Below are 24,040 nucleotides of genomic sequence, written 5' to 3' on the forward strand. Positions count from 1 at the left end.
TCACTGGCACCCTACCCAGCCCGTGTCCCGAATCCAGGTTGCAACATATGGCCTGCGCTAAGCGCGCCCGCACCGGCGGCGGCGGCGAGGCGGACGAGGAGCCCGTGCCGGTCGCGGATGGCTTCGAGGCGCCCCTCTTTGGCGCGCGCATCGTCGGCCAGGTCACCACGCTGGCGCTCGAGGGCGAGGACGGCCCTCTATCGTCGGTCCGGCTGGCGTCGCGAGCGACCACGCGGGCGCCTGGTACGTCGCGACTAAGGACTCGCTGCTGCACGTCTCGGCGGCCGGGCGCGTGCGCCGCGTAGCAGCCTTGCCGGCAAGTGAGGCCTACACCGTTGCCGCCAGCCCAGACGGGAGCGCTGTGTTTGTGGCGGACTTCAGCAACGACAAGATCCGGCGGGTGGAGGTGACGACTGGCGAGGTGACCACGCTCGCGGGCAGCGGCGAAGAAGGCGGCGCCGATGGCGTGGGCGACGCGGCGGAGTTCGACGAACCAGCTGGCATCGCCATCAGCCCAGACGGCGGCGCACTGTTTGTGGCAGACTGCGGCGACAACCACAAGATCCGGCGGGTTGAGGTGGCGACGGGAGAGGTGACGAGTATCGCGGGCAGCGGCGGTGGTGGCGACGTGGATGGCGTGGGCGACGCGGCGCAGTTCTACAATCCAGCTGGCCTCGCCATCAGCCCAGACGGCGGCGCGCTGTTTGTGGCGGACCAATGCAGCCACAAGATCCGGCGGGTTGAGGTGGCGACGGGCGCTGTGACAACGGTCGCGGGCAGCGGCGAGAATGGCGACGCGGATGGCGTGGGCGACGCGGCGCAGTTCTGCGGCCCAACTGGCATCGCTGTCATCCCAGACGGCGGCGCGCTGTTTGTGGCGGACCTCGACAACCACAAGATCCGGCGGGTTGAGGTGGCGACTGGCGCGGTGACCACGCTCGCGGGCAGTGGCACAGAGGGCAGCGCTGACGGCGTGGGCGACGCGGCGGGGTTCGCCAGCCCAGAAGAAGTCGCCATCAGCTCCGACGGCAGCACGCTGTCGGTCGGTTCGGAAGGTGGCCTCCGCCAGGTCTGCGTGGCGGCGCCTCCTCCGCCTCCCTCCTTTGCCCCGATCGTCGTTCCGCCCTCCACCTTCTCCGCCGACATGGGCAAGATGTGCGGCGACGCCACCCTGCCAGAGGGCAAAGTCACCTTCCTGGTCGGCGACCATTTGGAGAGATACGAGCACGTCAGCAAGAACATGCTCTGCGTTCGGTCCCCGGTCTTTCGGACCATGTTTGGCACCGGCATGAAGGAGCGCGACGCCGCCGAGGTCACGGTGTCCAACACCGACCTCGCCAGCTTCACCGCCCTCGTCCGCTACCTCCTCACCGACCAGTTCGACCTCGGCGAGGAGCAGGGCGGCAGGGCGCAGCGCGCGCTCGACCTGCGGGAGCTGGTGCAGATGTACCAGGTGCCGCGCCTCGAGCTGCTCTGCGCGCAGGCGCTGCAGGAGAGCGTCGCGCCGGCGACCGCCGTGCCGCTGCTGGAGGCGGCGCACACGCTGGGCGACGGGCGGCTCCTCGCGCAGTGCCGCCGTTTCGTGGCCGACCACGCCGCAGAGGTGCGGGCGAGCGGCGGCGTGGAGCAGCTGCGCGACTTTGGCGTGGCCAAGGGGCTGCTCGGCGACGCGCTCGACCAGGTGGCGGAGCTGAAGGGGACGGTGGCGGCGCGCGACGTGGAGCTCGAGAAGATCCGGGCTGAGGTGGCCGAGCGGGCATGAGTGAGGGGCAGCGCCCCACGCCCTGTGATCGCTCGCCGCTTGGCACCAGTGATAGCAGTATGTGACAGCGCAGCGCGCCGTGTACAGGGAGCGCGCTCCTGCGACACCGTTTTGATTTCCCGGTACATTCGTACGTTCGTACGTCAGTAGTCGCATTCTCTCTTCTTCATTCCATTGACAGGTAAACACAGCCCTTGTCCCGAATCCAGCCCTGGGTTTCGGGGCGGGTGACGACTGACGTGCTGACGCGGCCTCGTTATACTGGGGGCAGGCATGGGGCAGGACACTGGACTGGCACGGGGCGCGCACTGGCACTAACACGCGAAAAGACTTTTACGCCGCAGACGGCTCTTCCGCCTCGGTTCGCAGCCGCGGAGGCCGAGCAGGCCGCGCCGACCGGCCCGTCTCGGGGTGGGTAACTGTGCGCAGCTCTGCCGATATGGGCGCGCGCGGCCTCGGGCGGATCTACGGTGCGGCACGAGCCTTGCGATGCTGCGCGCCGAAGACTTCCGCCTTGCCAAAAAAGAATTTTCCGGACGCCCACCGCGCACGCACGCAGCGCACACACACTGGCCAAAAAAGCGGGCAGATGCAATCTCAATGGAAAACGCAAAATTTTATACGCACGCGCCGTCGAGCAGCCGCGCGAAAGCCAGCATGCCATGACAGCCTGGGAGTGCAGTCATTTGCCTCACGGAGGGCGCCTGGGTCTAATTTAGTGCGTGTGAATGAACTTTAGTGATAGTTTAGTGCGCTATTTAGTGCGTGTTCGAGTGCGTATATAGTGCGACTTTAGCGCAAGGCACGATGTCTCAAATATGAGGGGTTTTGACTCCTACCGGCTCCTGACGCTATTCCTGGCAGCTCTTATGACCAGGATCAGTAGTGCTATGATACAGGGTGCCCATGCTAGCGCAGGAGCTGCCACACTCGCCCGGACCGTCCCCTTCTGGGGCCGGTTCCGCAGCCCGCGAGAGCCGACAGCGGGGCCGTGCCGCGGGTGCCTACTGCCGAGTGCCACAAACACTGCGCCGTCCCGCCATCACCTACAGGCTGTCTTGTGTGATGGTTGGGATGTCCAAACGCCACCATCTTGGCTCTTGCGACCTCAAACCCGCGAGCTGTATGGGTGGTCCTGACGTCGACAGACGCCCGATGACCACGGTGAAGCTGAGCCGGAACGCGTCGACAAGTCTCGCCTGAGCCCGTGGCGGTCGCCGGCTGGGTCGCTGTGCACGGGCCGGTACCTCAGGCGTCACCTCCGCAGCCTCAGGTCTCACACTCCATCACCTCCGACGGGACGCCTTCGGTGGCACGCTCGGCGGCGACTTTGTGGCAGCCCCACAGCGAGCGCGGCGTCGAGCCTGTTCGGTCTGGTCGGTTCGCGGCACTCACTGGGTGCCAGGGAGTGCCGCCGACACGCGAGCGGTGCTTCCTGGCAGCGCGCGCCGGCTGCGGGGCTGCCACAAACTCGAGTCACGCTTCTTTGGGACATTTTCGACGCTTTTGTCCCATATCCCTGAGTAGTTTCACGTGTCATACTGTGCCGGCTACCCAATCTAGCGTTAGATAGCCGCTCCGCGGCACATCGTTGGGCCGGTTCGATGTTCTGAGCATGCCGTGTGATTTTGGTACGATGTTTCTGGACTAAATCGTTCATAATTATCGAAATACGTACGTCCCGGAGCTAGCTTCAGCGCCACACCACTACGTTGCGGCCACGGGCCGCCACCACCGCGGAGCTGGCGCCTCCCGATGGCCGCCGAGTGTCGTGCGCCATCCGCATGTGTCCTCATCACGCCTCAGCGCCGCGTGCAAAGGGCGGCGGCCTCGACCCTCGAGCGAGCAGCACTCGGTCGTCGCACCACAACACACCAGAAAAGCCGGCGGACCACAACACGCCAGAAGAGTGGGGAGGCTCGTCCGCCATGCCGATTGTCCATCAACCATCTATGAGAGCAGAGCAGAGCTTGCGACTCACGGTCTACAGCCTGACATGTTAGTTCCGCCCATGGCGTGTCTGACTCCGAGGCGGTGCGATGTGCCATCCATTGCCTCGCCCTCTGATGCCGCCGATGGCTTGCCTCGCCATCGCGTAGCGGACAGGGCGTGCACTGCCTCCGTAGGCGATAGCCGGCAGCGATTGCGTACGCAGAGTGTACATCAACCGGCGCTGTGTGGCAGATCGGCCACAAGTTCGGCCACCGTGGCGTGCACTGCTGTGCGGTGGCTCTCCGGCCTCTCGGGGCTGCGGGGCGAGACACACGCAACACCCGCTATCAGCCACTCCCTCTGGTCCTTCATTCGCAGCAGCTGCAAAATGTGCATGGCAACACGTACTTACAACTGCAGGTGCCAATTACCCTCTTCTACTGCACCCCTCCCCCGCGGCGGCGGCTGCGGCGCGGCTGAGGGCTCGGGGGCTCCTCGCCAGCCTGCCGGCCCCGCTTGCCTCGACCGCCCCGCCGGCTCTTCTTCTTTTGAGGCTTCGCGGCAGCGGCGGCGCCGCCGAATCGCTCCTGTCTGTCGCGCTTCTCCTGGCGCTGTTTCTCCCTGGCGCTGGTTGCCGCATCTGTCGAGGAAGCGGAGGCTCCTGATCTGCCGATCGCCCTTTGCGCCGTAGTACGTCTCGTAGTGCGCGAGGATTGTCGCCTCGTGCTCGGGCAGCACCGCGTCGATCGCGGCGCGCAGCGACTCGCCGTCCTCGCCATCGACGCTGCATGGGAGCGGCGGCGGCGGCGGCGGTGGCGGCGGCGGGTCCTCGCCGTCCGAAGGAGGCTCCAGCGAGATCTCCTCTCCTCTCGTCTCCTCTCGTCGCCTCTCCTCTCCTCTCGTCTCGTCTCGTCTCGTCTCGTCTCGTCTCCTCTCCTCTCCTCTCCTCTCCTCTCACTCCACTCCTCTCCTTTCTCCGCTTCTCTCCTCTCCTCTCCTCTCGTCTCGTCTCGTCTGTCTCCTCTCCTCTCGTCTCCTCTCCTGTCTCCTCCCCTCCCGTCTCGTCTCGTCTCGTCTCGTCTCCTCTCGTCTCCTCGCCACTCCTCTCTCCTCTCCTCTCCTCTCCTGTGTCCTCCCCTCTCTCGTCTCTTCAGTCATACCCCGAGTCTCGTGTTCGAAGGGGGCCGGGGTTCACGTGGCTACGGCCTATACGCCCCACCCCCCACGCCCCACCACGTTCGACTCTCGACTCTGTGCGGTGTTTGTGTAGCAGTTTGTGTGGAGACCACAGAGAGCAGCACAAAGATTCCCAGTAAGAAACTGATCCGCCGAGGACCTTTCTGGTTATTCTGATTTCTGTGTGTTGCTGTTGGCGCTGTTGCCGCAGAGCCAGAGCGGAAGAGCCGCCGCGTAATGGAAATGCTAATGCGTAATGGTGAGGGCCTGAGTGCGAGAGGCGGTGCATGCACCCATCACCGACGCAAGCGACATGGCATGACTCTCTGACGCACCTCTCTGACACACGCGCACCTCTACGCGCCGCGCGGCGCGTCACGGCTTCTTCCTGGGGGCCGGCGGCGACGCGTCCAGCGTGAAGAGGGGCCGCTCCTCCTCCTCCTCTGCCGCCCCCGCCGGCGGCGCGTCAGCGCCCACCGGATAGACAGTCCGGTCGTGCAGGATGCCGAAGCGAAGAAGCTCGGGCAGCCGGAAGGTGTAGCCGGCGTCCGCGTTCGTCTCTGCCGCCGCGTCGAGCGCCGCGAGATAAAAGTAGTCGAGGTTTGGCGGCAGCCCCTCAAAGTCAAACGGACAGGGCGGCAGCGGCTCCAGATCGGCCGGGGTCGCGAGCGGCAAAATCCAGGGGTGGCGGAGGGCCTACGGACGTGCGGCGGGGCGCGTCGTGCGGGGCGGCGTCCCGCGGCGGGCGAGAGCCTGCGCGGTGGCGGGCCGAGGAGGCGGAGAGCCGGTCCGCTGGGTCCCACCGCAGCAGCTGGTCGAGGAGGTCGAGGCCGCCGGGCGCGCCGCCGGGGAGCGAGTCGGCCCAGGCGCGAGGAGGGAGGGGCGGCATCCTCCGGAGGAAACGCACCTGCCGACGAGTGCGGGAAGACGTCATGTCACCGACGAAAACAGCGTGCGGGGCCGCGAGTGGAACCGGCAGGGCCCGGCTGGGACCGCGCCCCGGCGCGGGCTACGAAGAGGGCGCAGCGCGGGGGGGCCACGCACCGCGCGGTCGTCCTCAATGGAACGCAGCGCGCCCTCGCCCGGGCTGCCGAGCTGCGCGTTGATCGCGCGGAGCATCTCCATGTGGTCGCGGCGCGCAAACAGCGGCGCGCGGCCTATCAGCTCGCCTACACTCCCTCGCACGCCTCGGTTGCTCCGCCCCTCCCTCCTCCGCACCCGCAGCCGGCGAAGCTGCGCCCAAGACGCACCCCGCCGACCAGAGGTCGATCGCCGGGCCGTACCGCCGGTTGCCGCAGAGCAGCTCTGGAGGGCGGTACCACCGCGTCACCGCGTACGACGTGAAGAGACCGCACTCGTCATCCTCCGACGCGCCGCCGACCGAGGTCGGCGCGGAGGCGGGCTCTGTCGACGAGGCGCGGGTAGACTCGTCCAGCGGCGGGGTGGCGACTGCGGACACGAGGCGCGGGCGCGTCGGGCGAGACTCGTGAGTCGGCTGGGAAGAGAGAGGCGCCAGAGGCCCTCACCGGCGCTGCCGCCGACGTCACCATCGGGCGGCTCGCCCGCCTCTGTCGCGGCCGAAGCGAGCAGGGCCGCGCCCGCGCCGCCGTCGTCGGCGGCGGTGGCGACGGCGTGGGCGTGGGCGGCGGCGGCGCGGGTCGGCCCGACGCCGCGCGCGATGCCAAAGTCCGCGATCTTGAGGTCGCAGTTTGCGTTGACCAGCAGGTTGGAAGGCTTGATGTCTCTGTGGATGACGCCCGCAGAGTGCAGCGCCGCGAGGCCGCGCAGCAGCTGCCACGCGAAGAAGCGCGCCTGTCGCGGCGGCCGAGCGAGGTGGGAGGGGCGCCCGCCTGCGGCAGTGATCAGCCGTGCGGCGAGGGGGCGCACGTGCTGCTCCGAGAGCAGCTGGTCCGACTTGATGAGGTGCCGCCTACGTGGGGGAGGGTGGGAGGTCGGCGCGGGAGGGCCTGGAGGCGGTAGCGACGGCGGCGTGGGCGGGCGCAAGTCGGTGTCGTACAGCTCGGTGACGAGGTAGAGCTCGCGCCTAATCGGGGCGCCGCCCCGAGGTTTCGAGGCGCGCCCGGCCGCCTCGTGCCGCGGCAGAGAAGGCCGCGTCGCCAGGTCGACGCTGCGCCTCCGCACGGCGGCAGCACCCGCTGCAGCGAGAGCAGGTTCGGGTGGGGGTGGGCCGCCGTGTGGCGCAGCACGGCGAGCTCTCGCAGGCCTACGGCTGGCGCCGAGTACCGTGAGCGCGGCGCCGAGGCCGTCGACCGCGCCCCTTTCTTGGCAAAAGGCGCACAGGAGCGCAGCTGCAGCGCGTCCTCGGCGGGCCGGACGCGCTTGATCGCCACCGAGCGCCGCCCGCCGGGCGCGGCCGTGTCCACCGCCGTGGCGATGACGCCGTACGCCCCTTCGCCGACCGCGCCCACGCTGGTGTACCGGGTCGGGAGCACGAAGGTGTGCCGCCGCTCGCCCTGCCCAATGGAGTGGCTCTGGGTCGCCACCTCGGGCAGAGTGACGGCCGACCGGCCGGCGACGCGAGAGGCACGCAGGTCGGCGCCCGTCCACCGTGAGGCCCGGCGCGGAGCGCGCAGCGCCTTGTCCATGGCGAGGAGCGACCCGTGCACCTCGCTGAGGCTCACGCACCCGTCCGCGTCCCTCGCCGTCTGCGCCAGGACGTGCTCCACATACTTGGGATGCAGCTTCTCCGCCTCGCTGCCGAGCGAGAGGAGCAGCCCGCGGAACTCGTCCGGCGTGAGCCGGCCGTCGCCGTCGCCGTCGTGCGCCGCGAACCAGGCGGCGCAGTCGGAGCTGCGCTCCGCCTCGGGCTTTGCAGTCACAAACGGGCAGCTGGGCACGCGGCTGAGCGCGTGAGGCCGAGATCCCTGCCGAACGAAGTCGGGCCTCGGCCGCTTGCAGCTTCTAGTCTCCGTGAGCAGCATCGGGACCACTTTGCGAGCGCCAGCCGCAAGGGAAGCGTCGCGCGAAGATGAAGCAAACCTTTTATTATTTTTTTATGAACCCACCTTGGACTCGTATGGGTACCTAGCTCTAGCCTCTACCTCGGTCTCGTACTTCGTACACAAGTATTACCCCTCAAGTATTACCCCTCGAGTTCCCCGATCGCCTCCGTCACCGCGGCCACGAGCCGCGACGCCTCCCCCTCGCTGCGCGGCCCGTCCCTCCTCCACCTCGCCGCGTCGTGGTGCCTCGCCGCGTTCGCCCAGATGCGCAGCGAGTGCAGCTGGCTCCGCAGCTCGGTCGGCAAGCCGCACTCGCGGTGCCAAAAGTTGATGCGCTCATCGAAGCCGTCGGGCGCCGCCGCAGAGCGCGAGGCGTAGACGGCGTCGAGGCGCGGCATCAGCGTGTTGAAGGCGAGCAGCATGTTGCCCTGGATGCGCGCCTGCGCGTCGCCGCCCGTGCGCATGCCGCGCACCTGCACTGAGAGCGGCGAAGGCTCGTACCAGGTGGTGCGGGCGGCTGCCGCAGCGGCCTCGTCTCCAGGTGCCGGCGCAGCCTCCTCCACCCCCGCCCCGCCCTCTGCGCCAGACAGCAGTCCCCGGAGCGTCATGAGAGCCTCGGGTAGCGTGCAGCGGTTGCGCAAGCTGTCGTGGCAGAGGCTCTTCTGCCCGTCTCCCGCCTTGGCGAGGTCCTTGACAGCGCGCGCCGCGATCTCAGGCCACCCCGCCGCCGCATCTGCGATCTGGGACGCGTCGATGTTGGTCCAGAGTCCGTCAAACTCCTCCTCGCACCGGTCGGTGAGCTGCACCTCGGAGCGGTTGGTGAGGCAGACGAGGAGGGTGATGCCGATGGCGTAGCCGTCTGTCTTGCTCGAGTACTCGCCCCCCTTGGAGATGGAGGGGCAGAGGTAGCCAGTGGACATGTAGAGAGCAGTCGAGCGGAGGCGGACAGAGGCGTCGGGACGCTGGTCCTTGGCGAAGCCCGTGTCGGCGAGCACTGCGGTCAGCTCCTCGTCGAGCAAGATGTTGTCCGGCTTGACGTCGCGGTGCACGATGCCCTTCGAGTGGAGGTAGACGAGCGCCTCGGTCGCCTCGCAAGCAATGCGAACGCGCTGCCGCCACATCAGCGGCCTCGGCGGCTCTTCCATGCCCAGCCGCCGAAGCTGCGCAGCGCGGTCGGGATCTGAGATGCGCAGCCGCGCCTCGAGCGAGCCGCCGCGCATCAGCGGCGAGAGGAGGCAGACGCCGTCGGGCGAGAGGCAGTAGCCGAGCAGCGGCAGCAGGTGCGGGTGGCTCACCGCCTTGAGAAGCTTCACCTCGAGCTCCGCCCGTGACAAGCCGCCCGACTGGCCCGACTTTGCCCGCTTGACGACGAGCGGCAAGTGGCGCAGCTGTGGAGGCGCGGCGAGGTGGAGGTGGAGGTCGGCCGACGCCTCGTAGACGCGGCTGAAGCCGCCGCTGCCAATCAGCTTGCCATCCGCAAACCCGTCGGTAGCCGCGGTGAGGTCCGACAGGGCTAGCTCGATGGGCCGAGCGGCAGCCGCCTCTTCCGCCGCGGCCGGCTCGGCGACAGACAGAGTTTCCAGCTTCAACTCCGCCGCGCTCACCTCCTCGGCCAAGGCAGGCAGCGCGCCCACGTGCGGCCTGGCGGCGGCGATGCCCGCTCGGAGCGCGGAGGAACTGTCTGCGGTGTCGAGCGACTTGAGCGCGCCCATCGCCGCGCCATGCGCCTTGCGCAGCCGCTGGCTGTCCTTCCTCCGCGCCTCCTTGAGCTTGTCGCGCACGCGCCTCGCCGCCGCCAGCACGGCCGGGCTCGCGAGGCCGCTGCACGCCTCCAGCGCGCTGGCCACGCCCACGTACGAGCCAGCGGCCACGGCCTGCTGCAGCGCCTCGTCCGCCGCAGCGATGGCGGCTGCGTTGGCGGGCGGAGGAGATGGGGCTGGCGGCGCGGCTAGCGGCGGCGATGCGGCGGTGGCGCTGGGGCCAGGCGCCGCGTTGTCTGCCTCGCCGCCGCCACTCTTCTTCTTCTTCTTCTTGCCCTTCTTGCTCTCCTTGGCGCGCTCCTCCTTCTCCGCCTCCTCCTCCGCCAGCAGCGCCTCGGCATGCCGCGCCGCAGTCGCCTCTGCCGCCGCTCTCTCCGCCTCCCTCGCCTCCGCCCCCGCAACCCACGCCGCCTCCTTCGCCGCCTTCTCAGCCGCCGCCTCCGCCGCCGCATGCTCCTCGAGGGCGCGCACGCATGCGGCGTGGCCCTTCTCCTTGGCCAGCTGCAGCGCCGTCTTGCCGTTCGCACGCGCCGCCGTGTCAGAGCCCGCCCGCAGCAAGCGCCGCACGACGGCGGGGTGGTTGAAGAGGGCGGCGATCATCAGGGCGGTCAAACCGTTGCTGTCCTGCAGGTCGAACTTCGCGCCGTGCTGCAGCAGCAGCTCGACCACCCGCTCGTGGCCTTGGCTGGCGGCGTACGTCAGCGCGGTGCTGCCGACGCTGTTCTGTAGGTCGAACTTCGCGCCGTGCTGCAGCAGCAGCTCGACCACCCGCTCGTGGCCTTGGCTGGCGGCCCACATCAGCGCGGTTTCGCCGTCGCTGTCCTGCAGGTTGACCTTCGCCCCGCGCCGCAGCAGCAGCTCGACCACCCGCTCGTGGCCGTTGGTGGCGGCGCCCATCAGCAGCGTGAGGCCGCTCTCCTTGTCTCTCTCGTACGTCGCGTCGACCCGCCCGCCACTGTCGAGCCACGCCAGCACCGCCTCCTCCTCGCCACGCTCCACCGCTGCCACGACCGCATCGGAGACTGCCACGACACCGCTCGACGCCCGCCCCGCCACCGCTGGAGATAGCGTCTTCGCGTCTCTCGATCCAGCCGAGGAAACGCCGCCGGAGGAAGCGCCGCCTGCGCCTCTGCCGCCCACTGCCGCCGCAGTGGGCCGTCCCGCAACGACCGCCTCCTTGACGTGCTGCCTAAAGGCCTCGACGCACTCGGCGTGCCCCTTCTCCTTGGCCAGCTGCGGCGCCGTCTTGCCGCTCGTACCGCGCGCCGCCGTGTCTGCGCCCGCCCGCAGCAAGCGCCGCACGACGGCGGGGTGGTCGAAGACGGCGGCGCCCATCAGCGCGGTGTCGCCGTCGTTGTCCTGCGTGTTGACCTCCGCGCCGCGCTGCAGCAGCAGCTCGACCACCCGCTCGTGGCCGCTGCCGGCGGCGTACATCAGCGCGGTGCCGCCGACGCTGCCCTGCAGGTTGACCTCAGCGCTGCGCCGCAGCAGCAGCTCGACCACCCGCTCGTGGCCGTGGTGGGCGGCGCCCATCAGCAGCGTGAGGCCGCTCACGCCTCGTCTCTCGCAAACCGCGTCGGCCCGCCCGCCACTGTCGAGCCACGCCAGCACCGCCTCCTCCTCGCCACGCTCCGCTGCTGCGCTGACCGATTCGGAGGCTGCCGCGGCACTGCTCGACACCGCCGGTGACAGATTACCCGGCCGCACCCGCACGCTCTCGCCGCCGCCCTCGAGCGCCACAGCGTACCGCCCGCCCTCGAAGCTCCGCGCCACGCCCCGTTGCCCGTTCAGCTCGGGGCGGGAAGAGAGCCCGCCGAGCACGACGCGCTGGCCGAGCAGCGGCGCGTCCACAGCTGTCGCTGCCGCGCCCGAGGAAGCGCCGCCCACCCCTGCCCGGCCGTCGCTGCTTGGCTCGCACCGCCTGTAGTCCATGCCGCACAGGCGCAAAAAGAATTTTACTCGGCTCACACAAAAATGCCCAAACTGTGAGAGTGATTTCTTGTTGGTTAATAAAAATATCTCTCTCAAAACTCTGCCCGTCAGATACATGTATGTCGGAATTGTCGGAGAATAGCGACTAGCACACCTCTGAGTCCCAGAAACCCGAGGAGTCACACAGTCCACCTGTGTGATGCACGCCCTGCGAGCGGGGCGGGGTGCGCACTGTCCCTCTGTGTTCGTGTGCGTCGCCCATCTCTCCCTGGAGATGACTGCTCTATTTATTTATTTATTGGGATCGGAGTGGGAGTCAGAAATGTGGTCCTTGCGCGAGGGGAGCTCGATAGACTCGAGGGGCCAGGATACGCCGCGAGGAGGAGCAAGGGAAAGCGACGCGCGAAGATGAGCAAAACACCTCCTAATTATTTAAATGAACACCTTCCTTAGACTCGTACGCGAGTACCAGGTTGACCCGGTTTAGGGCGCCCCGCCCGTCCACCAACCATGAAAACGTAACAGCTACCATACACTGAAAAAGGTGGTAGGAGGCTCGTACACAGGACTATAATATAAATAAACCTCCGAGCACCAATGGGTCGCTTCTCATCCTCCTACGGGAATGTGCGTAAGTAAGAGCCACATACATTGATAAAACTGGTTCGCTGCGCACCCTCCTAGATGACACTCTCTCGCGTGTGCCTCCGCCACCGCCCCGGTGCCAACGGCGACGCGCTCAGCGTCAGGCTCCGGGCTCGTAGCAAGCAGCTTGGGGAGGGTCAGTCAGGCATGGCGCGGCCTCGCGGCCACGAGCGACCGTAGGGCGCGGGACGGCGGGAGAAGCGCGGCTGCCGTGTCGTCCTCGAGGCTGCCCGTCGGGGTTGACACATAGATATTATGGGCCAAACCGCCCCTCGCGCGCGCAGACCCCCGACGGCTCTGGCATCCCGAACCCAGTGTCGAATGTGTCTCGCGCCTTGCGGGGGGGGGAGCGGAAAGGAGGAACCTCTTCCCCACCTTCTACCGCTGCTCCTCCCTCGCCCGCGTCACCCTCCCCGCCACCCTCACCTCCATCGGCAAGCACCCTCACCACCGTCACCTTGCCCGCTGGCCTCACCTCCATCGGCCCCAGCGCCTTGGACCTCTGCTCCTCTCTCGCCTCCGTCAACCTCCCCGCTGGCCTCACCTCCATCTGCAGAGGCGCCTTCTTCGGCTGCTCCTCCCTGACCCGCATCGCCTTCCCCGCCGGCCTCACCTCCATCGGTGACTACGCCTTCCTCGGCTGCTCCGCCCTCACCACCGTCACCCTCCCTGCCGGCCTTACCTCCATCAGCGAGCAAGCCTTCTTCGGCTGCTCCGCACTCGGCTCCGTCACCTTCCCCGCCGGCCTCACCTCCATCGGCAAAGCCGCCTTCTGCCGCTGCTCCTCCATCGCCCGCGTCACCCTCCCTGCCGGCCTCACCTTCATCGGCAGCCTCGCCTTCGCCCTCTGCTCCTCCCTGACCCGCGTCACCGTGCTAGACACGGCCACGATCGGCGACGAGGCTTTCAATTCTGAGACCACCGTCCTCCGCCTCTCGCCTGCAAGCATGCGCGACCTGCAGCGCTGGTACGAGGCGGTGGACGGGGCTCTGGCCAACAAGCGCTGCCGCCCCCTCCTCTACGGCTGGCTAGAGCGGGCCCAGGACCTCCCCCCCCTCCCCTTTCGCCCGCAAGGTTTGGTTCCGCGAGCTGCCCGAGTCCGGTCGCTGTGTCAGAGCAGGAGAACCCCCTGTGCCCCTGATCGTCCTTCCAAAATCCTGCTCGTGCAGGTGGGGACCCCCGGTCCTCCTCCAAGCCCCACCCGACCGGCGGGCAGGCGTGGGGCGCGTCGCCCCGCTTGCTCTAGGTAGAACGTCTTAGAAGACGAAGATGCGATGGATTCCGTGGATCCGCACGACGGGCGGAGAACACGGGCACTAGACCAGGAAGGCCTGGGAGAGTGTGAATGGAGGGACACGTGTGTTCAGACGCCCCCCCCTCGACGTCTAGTCGAGTCACTCACATGGATAGAGAGGAAAGTGTCCCTCTCGATGGGGCATGGAACAGAACATGCATGTGGAAGTGCCCGTGGCTCTTGGGAGGACGGCGGAGGGGGTGAGGGAGCGGGCGGCGACGGGGGAGGCGGGCTCGGTGGGGGCGGCGACGGGGGAGGCGGGCTTGGCGGCGGCGGGCTTGGCGGTGGTGGCGATGGCGGTGGTGGGGGCGACGGAGGTGTGGCGGGCTGGGAGGCAGCGACGACGGTGGAGGCGGGGAAGGAGTCGGCGGGGGTGCGAGAGGCCGGAGGGAGGCGGGATGGCGAGGCGCTGGCACAGAGGGCGTGCGCGTGCGGCGCGCCTGCTCGAGGCCAGGTCGCCGTCGGCACGATGGCCCGGGCCCCGGGCTCCCTGCCCCTCGCCTCCCGAGTCCCGTGAAGAGCCGGCCCGACGGCCCTCTCGAGTTGCGGTAAACAACATTTTACGCCCCCCCCCCCCCCCCGCCCCCCCTTTACGGCTCTACAATCACGGTAGCGGCGAGGCTGGTGCCTTTAACGTTAGGCGCACACACAGCTCGCAAAGATACGGTCCCCAAGAAACACGCCGCCGCTGCCCCGGTGGTCGCCAGTGGGTGTTTTTGCCACTGAGTTCTGGCGCCGTGGACTTATGCCTGTGAAGGGCTAGAGTCGCGGGTTAGAGAGAGTCCAAACGTTTTCCGTCGCACCGCCACGTGGAGCTCGTATTGCGCTGCATTACCGCTTACCTTGCCCAGTAGTCCGGGAATCCTCGCTGCCACGGTGGGTCGCCAGTGGGTGTTTTTGCCACTGAGTTCTGGCGCCGTGGACTTAGGCCTGTGAAGTGCTCTCGTATCGTCTTACCTTTTCCAGTAGCCCGGGGCCGCGCACTCGTTTTCCCTGCGCGTATGCCGGACTTGCACCGATTGCCTTTCGCTATCGTCTTCGGCCCAGGGTCGTTCGCTATCGTCTTATCACATGTCAGGCAGCAGAGGTACTAGCGGGCTGCCCTCAACGCGCAAGGACTGAGTCCATGGCTGTGGCAAACGCATAGCTGTTGCTTGCATCGCAAGCAACGTCCCATACCCCGGCGTGCGCCACCTTCCCGGCGCTGAGCGTCTCCATGAGCTTACTCACGTCCCACACACCGCTCGGAGGACTGACTCCAGGTATGAGAGGGCCTCCCCCATAAGGGTGACCCGCGCACATCGTGCCGGGTCCTGCCGGCATCAGCATGCCAAAATGCTCAGAGGACAGTTCCTTGTTTGTCTGGGTAGTGGTCAGGACCGCAAGCCAACCAGCCTGATCCTGATAGTCCACCTGCCAATTGGACCCGGCCACGCCTGGATTCCAGGGGGGACCGAGCCAATCGGGCTTGTTGTTATAGAACTGCACTTGGGTCCAACTCGCCAAAGGAATGAGGGAGGCGTAGTCGTTCATGGACACGGTCGCCGCCTCGGGTGCGAGCGTCACAAGCTTCGGGGGAGTTGCTCCAGTCAGTGATGTCACAAGGTCTCTCATCGTGGGGGTGTTAGCCCATTTAGTCCGATCAGCGTTCTCAAGATCGATATCGAGACCATCCAACTTCCAATCCTCGAGCAATTTCACGACGTGGCCCTTAACTTCAGCAGGGGGACACTCGATGCTGGTCGCTCGATACTGGTTCAGTGCTCCACCGAGAGAGACCATTGCATACTTCTTCCGGCCGTACTTATCAGGCTTACTTTTCCAAGTTGCCAAGTCTGCCATCACCGCTGCATCGGATTGCCCCCAAGTAGTAGGCCTCCGGTAGTCGATTCTGGCTCCTGAGATTTTGATGGTCATGAAGGACAGGACGACGACGTTGTATGCATCCGGAAGGGAAGAGAACTTGGGCGGCTCCTTCGCACCCCCGTAGGCGTTGCCCCAATAGCCCACGATGTCGATCTTGGTTGCGGACGGCGACGGCGAGGGAGAGGCCGACGGCGACGGCGAGGGGCTGGGAGAGGGCGACGGCAACGGCGAGGGAGAGGGCGCCGGGCCTGAACCACTCTTGCAATGCGCCGACCACTTGTCGTCCGGCCCTCCCCATTGGCAGGTGAGGCCATCACAGCACTCCACCTTAGGCGCATCGCATTTTCCATCTGGCGTGCACTCCGCACACCACCGATGCTCCACCAAACACTGCTCGACGTTGAGTGAATCGAACGCGTCGAGCTCCATAAGCTCCGGGTTGAACGGAGCAAACAGCGGCCCGCGCGCCTTCTCGGTCGGGAGCGCCGTCGCGTCGGGCACGACGATCGACGGGAGAAGGCTGTCAGAGCCGTGCGAGAAGTAGGCGAACGCGCCGCCGCACGCGCTCGCCGCGAGGCAGATGAAGACGGCGCAGAGCGCGTTGTGCCAGCAGAGCTTGGGCCACGAGAGCCAGCCGGAGGCGGTGACGGAGCCCTCCGGCGTGGCGGTCGTGGTCGTCTTGGGGTTGACCGTCTTGGGGTTGCCCTTCTTGGGGGCCTTGGGGTTGACCGTCTTGGGCTTGACCGTCGCGCCCTGAATAGGGGCGAGAGACTGGCTGTGAGCGGTGAGCAAATGGCGGAAGCCGCACAGGCGGCGAGCACCGATTTTGTGGCCGACGGCGTGGATCCGCGGGTCGCCTTGGAGGGCACCTTGCCGTCGTTGCCACCGACGATGCTCTCGTTGCCGCCCGACCCGAGCAGGGCCCCGAATCCGTTGCCGCAGTCGATCGGGGCGGATGGGGCGATCCTGCGTCATCAAAGACAACGGAATCAGGGCGTCGGAGGTGCACCGTCGGAGTCAGGGCCTACGCCCTTCGTTGGAGCGGGCACGGACAGCTAAACACGACCGAGTGCGGCGGAGTGCGGCGGAGTGCGGCGGAGTGCGGCGGAGAGCGCATCCTCTCGAGCACTCGTTGGAGTCCACGGGAGGAATGCCCCACCTCGTGTCGTCTGTGTGTGCCGCTCCCGTGTGGCCGTCTCTCCGCCTCGCTTGCACCCCCACCCGTACCGTGGTCATATCTCCGTCATATCTCCGTCATATCTCCCCGCATCTCCCCGCATCTCCTTACACCTCCCCACACCTCCCCACATCTCCCCACATCTCCCCACACCTCCCCACACCTCCCCACATCTCCCCACATCTCCCCACATCTCCCCACCTCTCCCCACCTCTCCCCACCTCTCCCCACCTCTCCCCACCTCTCCCCACATCTCCCCACACCTCCCCACATCTCCCCACATCTCCCCGCACCTCCCCACATCTCCCCACAACTCCCCGCCTGGTGTCCAGTGGTTGGTCAGACTGTTCTCCGCCTCTCTACCTTCCTTCCCACCTACCTGGGGGCAGGGTGGAGGCGGCCCTGCTGGCGGGGCGTCTTGTGAGGTGTGGTCTGTGTGTCGCTCCGGTGGGACCATCATCTCCCCACCCCACACGCGCCGGTGTGTCCCACTCGCTGGTCTGGCTCTGCCTCGCCTCGCAGCCTACCTATCTACGGGATACAGTCTCCCTCCTCCGGGGGCAAACCTGCACCACCAACGGCGAGCGCCGCCGCCGCCGTCTCAAGGCGAGACGGCGGCGGCGGCGGCGGTGGCGGCGGCGGCGGAAGTGGAGGCGGCAGTGGCGGCGGTGGCGGCGGTGGCGGCGGTGGGGCAAAGATCAGGACCTCAGTCGGTTTGCCGGCGGCGGCGCGCACGAGGGCCTGTTAAGGCGTTCTCCCTCTGGCGTGGCGCCGTCTCTTTTGTCTCGGCGGCGAGCGAGCGAGAGAGCGCCTGTTGTTGGTCGGGGAGAGATGGGGAGAGATGGGGAGAGATGGGGAGAGATGGGGAGAGATGGGGAGAGATGGGGAGAGATGGGGAGAGATGGGGAGAGATGGGGAGGGATGGGGAGAGAGCGCCTGTTGTCGGTCGCGCCGCATCGCCTCCCGCACCTAGCACGAGACATGGGGAGATATGGGGAGATATGGGGAGATTTTCGCACCCAGTGGGATGGCGAGGACGGGGATGGCGGGGAATGGGACGGCGGGGAGTGGGATGGCGGCGTCTCGAAGGAGCTCCCCGGGCCCACTGCAGCAGAATGGCGCCCAGAGTCGCTGCGATTCTGGAGCGCTCGAGACCGCCACATCCGCCCAAAGCGGTGCCGTATGCACGGGCCGTACGTGTGGGTCGCGGTCGCGTCGTCGAGGCGCGGGGTCCGGGAGGGAGAGGCTTCAAAACGCGGTGGCGTCGCGGTGGCATCGCAATGGCGTGGCTAGCACTGGCCTCAGATTGCTGCCCCGTACTCAGCCTCTCTGGCATCTAAGCTGCCGTGCGGCGCCAGAGGCGAGAGGCGTGTTGGCAGGCGCCGCAGCGCTGCCGAGCACCGCGCGCCGCGCCTGCGCGCGCCGCTCCTACGGGCCGCGTCCAGGACACGTCCAGCCTCCCGCAGCGGTGCGTCAGCGGCAGGCGCGCCTCGGCGAATCTCGGCGAATCTCGGCGAGTCTCGGCGAATCTCGGCGAATCTCGGCGGTGCGTCTGCGGCGCGGCGTGTCTTGGCGTGCGGGGTGGCCACTTGCACGGCCGCTGCGAGGCGCCGAGGAGAGGGGGCGGGGGTGCGTCTCCCGCGGGGGGTGCGTCTGCCGTGCGGGGTGCGTCTCCGCGCGGCGGCGGCGGGGGGGGGGTGGGGGGGTGCTGCTCTCCTCGGCCGCGGCCACAGCCCAAGGCATCGGCGAGGCGGCTGCGCCGAGCGCCGCCCGGTGCACCTCGACCTACAGCCGAGATTTGAGCCGAGGTTGCGGCGGCATTTCACCGAGAGTGCGCCGAGGTCGGCCGGGAAGCGACGGTGCTGAAGCGCACTGGCTAGCCTCGACCGATGGCCCTCGCACCATGGCGCGACTCGGCCCAGAGACAGACGACACAGCGAGGGCGGCGGCGGCGAGGGCGGCGGCGACAGGGGTGGCGGCGACGGGGGCAGTGGCGAGGGCAGCGGGGCGGCTGGAGGCGAGGGCGAGAACGGCGGCAGTCCGGAGGGCGGCAAAGGGGAGGGTGGCGGCGGGGCGGGAGGGCGGCGGCGAGGGCGGCGGGGGCGGGGGCGAAAGGAGGGTGGAGGGGGCAAGGTCTCAACGCGGTGAGAAGGGGCGGCAGGACTTGCATGATGAGCGCGCCAACGGCTACTACGGTCGAAGTACGTGCCCTGGCGAGCGCTGGTCTGGAGACACGAGTGCGTGTTCCGCTTCTAGGTGGACGAGATCTGGGGAGAGACGGGGAGAGATGGGGAGGTACTATGGTCGCACTGGCGAGCACGTTGAGGGCACGCCTGACGCACCGCGGCCGCCGGCCGAGCAGCATCAACTCGTCCACAACCTTCCACAGCCTCAACCGTCGCCCCTCTGGCGCCACGCTTGGCGGCGGCGGCGGCGGCAAAGGCGTTGGCGGCGGGGTTGGCACCCGAGACGTCGCGTCGCGCTGCTGCTGCAAGCCTCGCCGGCGCCGCCCAGATGTCTGCGGTGGCGGCGAGCCAAAGGTGGGGAACGACGCTAAGGAGGGAGGCAGCGTTAAGGCTTCTCTCATACCACGTGCCTCTGCACGTCCGCCTTGCCGCCACCGATTGAGCCGCCGACGGCACCGCCGCCGCCTTTGCCGCCGCCGCCTTTGCCGCCGCCGCCTTTGCCGCCGCCGCCTTTGCCGCCGCCGCCTTTGCCGCCGTCGCCTTTGCCGCCGTCGCCTTTGCCGCCGCCGCCTTTGCCGCCGCCGCCTTCGCAGCCGCTGCATTGGCCGCCGCGGCCTTTGCCGCCGCCGCCCGTGCCGCCGCCGCCGCCGCGCCGTCTGCCGCCGCCGCCGCCGCCGCGCCGTCTGCTGCTGCCCCGCCGCCGAGCGTTGCGCCGGAGGGACAACAGCTGAGGTGCGCTTCGGATCGCAGCGGCCCGGGTGGTCCCCTCAGAGACTGGGCCGAGCTCGCCCGAGAGTCATCGGGTGAAGCGTCGTAGTCCCGCATAAAGGAAAAGGCGCGGGGCGAGGCGCCGGGTGAGGCGGAGGCGTCGTAGCCCCGCATAAAGGAAAAGGCGCCATCCGTTGCCGTGGAGAGCCGAGACCCGCCCGCGCCTCCGCCGCCGCCGCCGCCCTCGCCGCCGCCCTCGCCGCCGCCCTCGCCGCCGTCCTCGCCGTCGCCGCCGCCGCCGCCCTCAGCGCCGCCCTCACCCTCGCCCTCGCCCTCGCCCTCGCCCTCGCCGCCCTCGCCCTCGCCGCCCTCGCCTCCGCCGCCCTCGCCCTCGCCGCCCTCGCCTCCGCCGCCGCCCTCGCCTCCGCCGCCGCCGGCTTCCTCCCCGCCGCCACCGCATCGGAGCTCCGCCTGCGTGCTGAATACACCAGCATGAGAGCGGAGTACGGCGTTGTGCGGTGTACTCAGAGCACCGCGTGAAGACGAGGGGTGCGGAGACAGTGAGTACAGCCGAATACGGTCGAGTGCAGCGGATTCCGTGTCCTCTCGATCGCTGGTTGGAGTACAAGAATGCGTATTCCGCTTCTAGGGAGCTCGGCCGAGAGGCGGCGGAACTCTTCAAAGTCGCTGCCAAGCTCAGCCTCGCACCACCGGAGCGGCGCCTGGATTCGAGGTTTCAGGGGGGTTTGGTAGCCGGGCGGCTGCCCGGGGTGTGACGGCCATCCAGTGGCAGCTGCTGGCCGCCAGACCGAGGAGGCGAGATTGCGATCTCGCGGCGGTGGAGGCGCGGGCGGCGAATCTCGGCGAATCTCGGCGAATCTCGCCTTGTCGGGCGTCGCGGGCGGTGAGGGGGCGGTGGAGAGGGAGCGGGAGAGGGCGGAGGAGGAGGAGAGCGACGAGAGCGACATCGAGCTCACACTCGCCATGCCACCGCCTGCCACCGCCGCGCCACCGCCTGAAAGAAGAAACACGCGAAACGAAAGTCGATTCCCTGCCACCGCCGTGCCACCGCCCTGCTACTGAACGTTGTTGTCGAGGCTGCAGGAGGATTGCGTATCCCGGCTATGTCTTTCCGTTGTTGCCAGACGCCGCACTCGACCCCGCGGCCCCGGTGCGAGGCAGCTCGTGGCATAGAGTGCAGCGGACTCTCTGTGTCCTCGCCAGATCGTCGAGGCGCTCCACCGCCGCCTCCGCCGCTGCCGCCGTCGTCTCCTCCGCCGCCGCCTCCGCCGCCGCTTCCGCCGCCTCCGCCGCCGCCGCAACGCCGCCGGTCGCCGCCGGCTTGAGGGCCGTGGCGACCTTGGTGACCGGCTTGAGCGCCGGGTCGTTCTTGATGGCGCCGGTCTCGTCAACGGAGGCCTCCGCGCCAGACTCTGCCGAAGGGATGTCCTTCTTGAGGGCGCCCTCGACGGCACCGGTGGGGGCCGTCGGTGGGCCGGTCGGGCGCGGAAACTTGGACCAGAAAACGGCGGGCGGGCTCGGCGCGTGGGCGGCGAACTTGGCCTTGGCCTTGTCCGAATCGACCGCGCCCGCGTCGGGCGCCTTTTCCGCGGCCGGGTCCTTCTTGAGGACGTCCTCCGGGCCAGGCTTTGCCACGGAGATGTTGACGTTCTTGACGCCGCACGCCTGTGGGCGAGGGAGAGTACGCGCAGGCTTTCGGAGACGGTAGAGGGAATGATCACGATCCTAGCGTGCGCACGCGCACCTTGGCTCCGAGGAGCGAAGGCGACACCGACGCGGAGATGACGAGCGTGATGCGGCCGTCGTCAGCCGGCACGATTCCGACCTTCGCGGAGGACGTCATCGGCGACAACTCGCCCTCGTCTATGCCGTCCTTGAGCGGGCCGGGCTCGCCCTCGGACGGGACGTTGCCGGTGCCGGTGCTGGCGGTGCCGGTGCCGCCGGTGCCGGTGTCGATGCCATCCTTGAGCGAGACGGGCTCGGAGGGGATGCCGACGGCGTTGCCTCCGCCAGAGTCGATGACGGTCGTGTTGTCCGCCAGAGACGCCTGTCAGCCACAGAACGCGAGAGGGTCGTCTTGCAGGGAAGGCGCAGCGTTGCGTGCGTTGCAGCGGTGCACATGTGCATACCCCCTCCCTCAGCCACTGCAAATTAACGCACACCTGCTTGTCAGCAAGCGGCGGCGGAGGAGAAAGCTTGAGCACGAGCTTGTCACCGGCGGCCGGCACGTACTCAAGTTTGAGCATGTTGATCGAATGAATTCCTGCAGAGAGTCAAGAAGCGGTTGAGGGTGGTGTCCCCGATGGGAGGTGCAGGCCAGCGCTCGAGTGGCCCTCGCGGCTGCGGACACAGAGTGGCACTCTCTAGACGCAGAGATGCGAGCAGGCGGTGCGAGTACCCGCGTAAGAGAGGGAGGGCGGTCGGACGGGTTAAGGCGGGACGAGGGTGTGGAATGGGCAGCAGCGGACGCGTCTCGCGGCCTCCTCCATGGCAGCGGCTGTACCTGCGAGCGGGAGTAGGCAGGCGGTGCGAGGCCGAGGGGGGTACAGCCGCTCGCGCCGCGAGCGAGAGCGCATCGCATGGTAGGGGTGGTGAGGGGGCGGCGGGTTCCGTGAGCAATAGGCGTCGCGGGGGTCTAGGCGTGCAGCTTGCGGCGGCCAAGTTCGGGCGCAATGCGACGCGGCAGCGCGCGAGCGGACGAGGAAAGTGCATGGTTGCCTTGACGATTGGAGGCGGATTTCTGGGGGGACGAGAGATTACGCTGATTGCAGTCTTTTTTTTTTGTTTATAGTCCAAACGCGAGAGCGAGGGTCCTTCGTTGCGGTCGCACACACGCACACGCCACGCCGCACCGCGCGCCCACCACTGCCCCGCCCAGGCGGGAAAGAGGAGGAGATGGGACAGCAAAGGAAAGAAAGAAAGAAAGAAAACAGACAACCCAAGGGAGGGATGGGAGGACGGCACGCCGCCACCACACAGGGATTTTAAGGAGAGGAGTGTGATGCGCTAGCCGTCGCCCACCCTAGGGAGTCTGCCTCTTCCTATCTCTTTTCGCAGTCTCTCGCCGATTCTCGCTGCAACCTCGTGCCGCACGACCGGACGGCCTAACACGACGGTTACTGTGCGCTCGTGTGGTGGGGTGGGGGGTGGGGGGGTATGGTCCTGCTGGCCAGAGGCGACGTCCTGTGCGGGTGGGGGGGTATGGTCGCGGCGCCAGGGCGCCGACCCTACCATACCATACCCCGCAAAAAGTCCGAACCCCGGCCCGGGACTGCGGCGCGTTGAGGTCTCTGTGCTAGAGCCCGGTGCCGGCGCGTGAGTACGAGAACCAACGACCCGACACACCACATCTCTTGATGTCCGCTGCGGACGAGCGCGCCGCCGCGTCGCTCCGCCGTCTCGTGCTTGACGTGCTCCTACCCGCCTACAACCTCTTCGACGCGGACGCGTCGGCGGCACTCTGCGAGTCGCTCGCGGCCGAGTCGCTCCGCGACGGCCTGCCGCCGCGGACTGCCTCCGGCGGAGCGCGCACGGAGCTCGCCGCCAGCGGCATGGGCCGCAAGGCGCGCCAGAACCGGCGCGTGCTTCGCGCGCTCTTTTCGCACCTGCGCGTGCAGGCTCCGTGGCACATCCGCGACGAGAGCGCCGAGCCGGCGGCAGAGCGTCCGGGCCTTCTCGAGACGAACTGGCTCGAGGCGGTCTACCTGCGGCTGCGCGCCATCGTGCCGGAGGCGGTGTGGAGGCTCTACACCAGCTGCGACGGCGCATCCGCCGAGGACATGGCGCTGCTCTCGTCGCTGGGAAGGGGCGGCGCGCGGCGCTTCAGCCGCACCGGCAGCGAGGGCAGCTGCCCGTCGCGATGAAGACGCTGTCCAAGCTCGTCATCGTGCCGCTGTGCCACGTCGCGAGCTTCGCCGTGCCGTCCGAGAGCGCGCTGGCCGCGATCGCGGAATGCGGCCCAATCGTGGAGATGGGCGCGGGGTCGGGCTACTGGACGGCGCTGCTGCAGCACCGCGGCGTCGACGTCGTCGCCTACGACTCGCAGCCCCCGAGCGAGCGCTTCAACAACCCCTTCTTCTCGGAGGCAACGCAGTTATCGTGCTAACCTGACACCCGAACAAATTGAAAAGATTCGCGATCAAAACCGCAATTGTCAGGTGTACTGCAACGTCCTGCGCGGCGACGGCCGCTCCGTCTTCGAGCAGGGCGGCGACGTCGCGAGGCGCCGCGCGCTGCTGCTCGTCTGGCCAAACAACGCCGATTCGGCCGACAACCCGCACTTGTGCCGCGCGGGCGGCGCCTCGCGCGCGCCGCCGCCGCCCGTGTGGGACGCGGAGTGCGTCGCATCGTACCTGCGCGCGGGCGGGCGCACCGTCGTGTACGTGGGCGAGAGGGAGGAGCGCGTGGCGGTGCAGGAGGGGTCGCCGCCCGACTGCGGCGCCTCTGCGAGCCGCGCCTTCCAGGCGCTGCTCTCCGAGCGCTTCGAGCTCCTCCGCGCGGTGCGGCTGCACACGTGGTCGTAGTGGTCGTACAACTCGGACGACCTGACCGTGTGGAGAAGGCGCGAGGAGCCGCCGGTGGTGCGCACGCTCGCCACGCTCGCCGCTGCGCCAGAGGA

General features: G+C 68.2%; 5 protein-coding genes across 5 annotated transcripts; 3 read left to right on the plus strand and 2 right to left on the minus strand.

Moving 5' to 3' along the window:
• Positions 1-1,220: 1,220 nt before the first annotated feature.
• EMIHUDRAFT_366377 (hypothetical protein) lies at positions 1,221-1,888 on the plus strand. The gene has a single exon (XM_005780403.1). The coding sequence runs from the start codon at positions 1,274-1,276 to the stop codon at positions 1,760-1,762; it is 489 nt and encodes a 162-aa protein (XP_005780460.1). The 5' UTR covers positions 1,221-1,273; the 3' UTR covers positions 1,763-1,888.
• A 3,090-nt stretch (positions 1,889-4,978) lies between these two features.
• EMIHUDRAFT_443049 (hypothetical protein) lies at positions 4,979-7,838 on the minus strand. Its single transcript, XM_005780404.1, has 9 exons — positions 7,170-7,838; positions 6,989-7,094; positions 6,873-6,914; positions 6,758-6,800; positions 6,397-6,682; positions 6,110-6,319; positions 5,915-6,039; positions 5,640-5,777; positions 4,979-5,566 (listed from the first exon to the last, which is right to left on the minus strand). The coding sequence occupies exons 1-9, from the start codon at positions 7,810-7,812 to the stop codon at positions 5,246-5,248; spliced, it is 1,914 nt and encodes a 637-aa protein (XP_005780461.1). The 5' UTR covers positions 7,813-7,838; the 3' UTR covers positions 4,979-5,245.
• Positions 7,839-8,627: 789 nt separating this feature from the next.
• Positions 8,628-9,545, minus strand: EMIHUDRAFT_73216 (hypothetical protein; the record flags this gene model as incomplete). Its single annotated transcript, XM_005780405.1, has 1 exon — positions 8,628-9,545. A coding segment is annotated over one exon (918 nt), but the record flags the coding sequence as incomplete, so codon positions are not given.
• A 3,065-nt stretch (positions 9,546-12,610) lies between these two features.
• On the plus strand, positions 12,611-13,420 carry EMIHUDRAFT_73203 (hypothetical protein; the record flags this gene model as incomplete). The annotated part of the gene is made up of 1 exon (XM_005780406.1): positions 12,611-13,420. A coding segment is annotated over one exon (810 nt), but the record flags the coding sequence as incomplete, so codon positions are not given.
• A 9,257-nt stretch (positions 13,421-22,677) lies between these two features.
• EMIHUDRAFT_443052 (hypothetical protein) lies at positions 22,678-23,596 on the plus strand. The gene is made up of 2 exons (XM_005780407.1): positions 22,678-23,506; positions 23,580-23,596. The coding sequence occupies exon 1, from the start codon at positions 22,779-22,781 to the stop codon at positions 23,283-23,285; it is 507 nt and encodes a 168-aa protein (XP_005780464.1). The 5' UTR covers positions 22,678-22,778; the 3' UTR covers positions 23,286-23,506; positions 23,580-23,596.
• The last annotated feature ends 444 nt before the right edge of the window (positions 23,597-24,040 follow it).

The sequence above is a fragment of the Emiliania huxleyi genome, assembly GCF_000372725.1.
Source record: "Emiliania huxleyi CCMP1516 chromosome Unknown EMIHUscaffold_215, whole genome shotgun sequence".
NCBI classification, from domain to species: domain Eukaryota; phylum Haptophyta; order Isochrysidales; family Noelaerhabdaceae; genus Emiliania; species Emiliania huxleyi.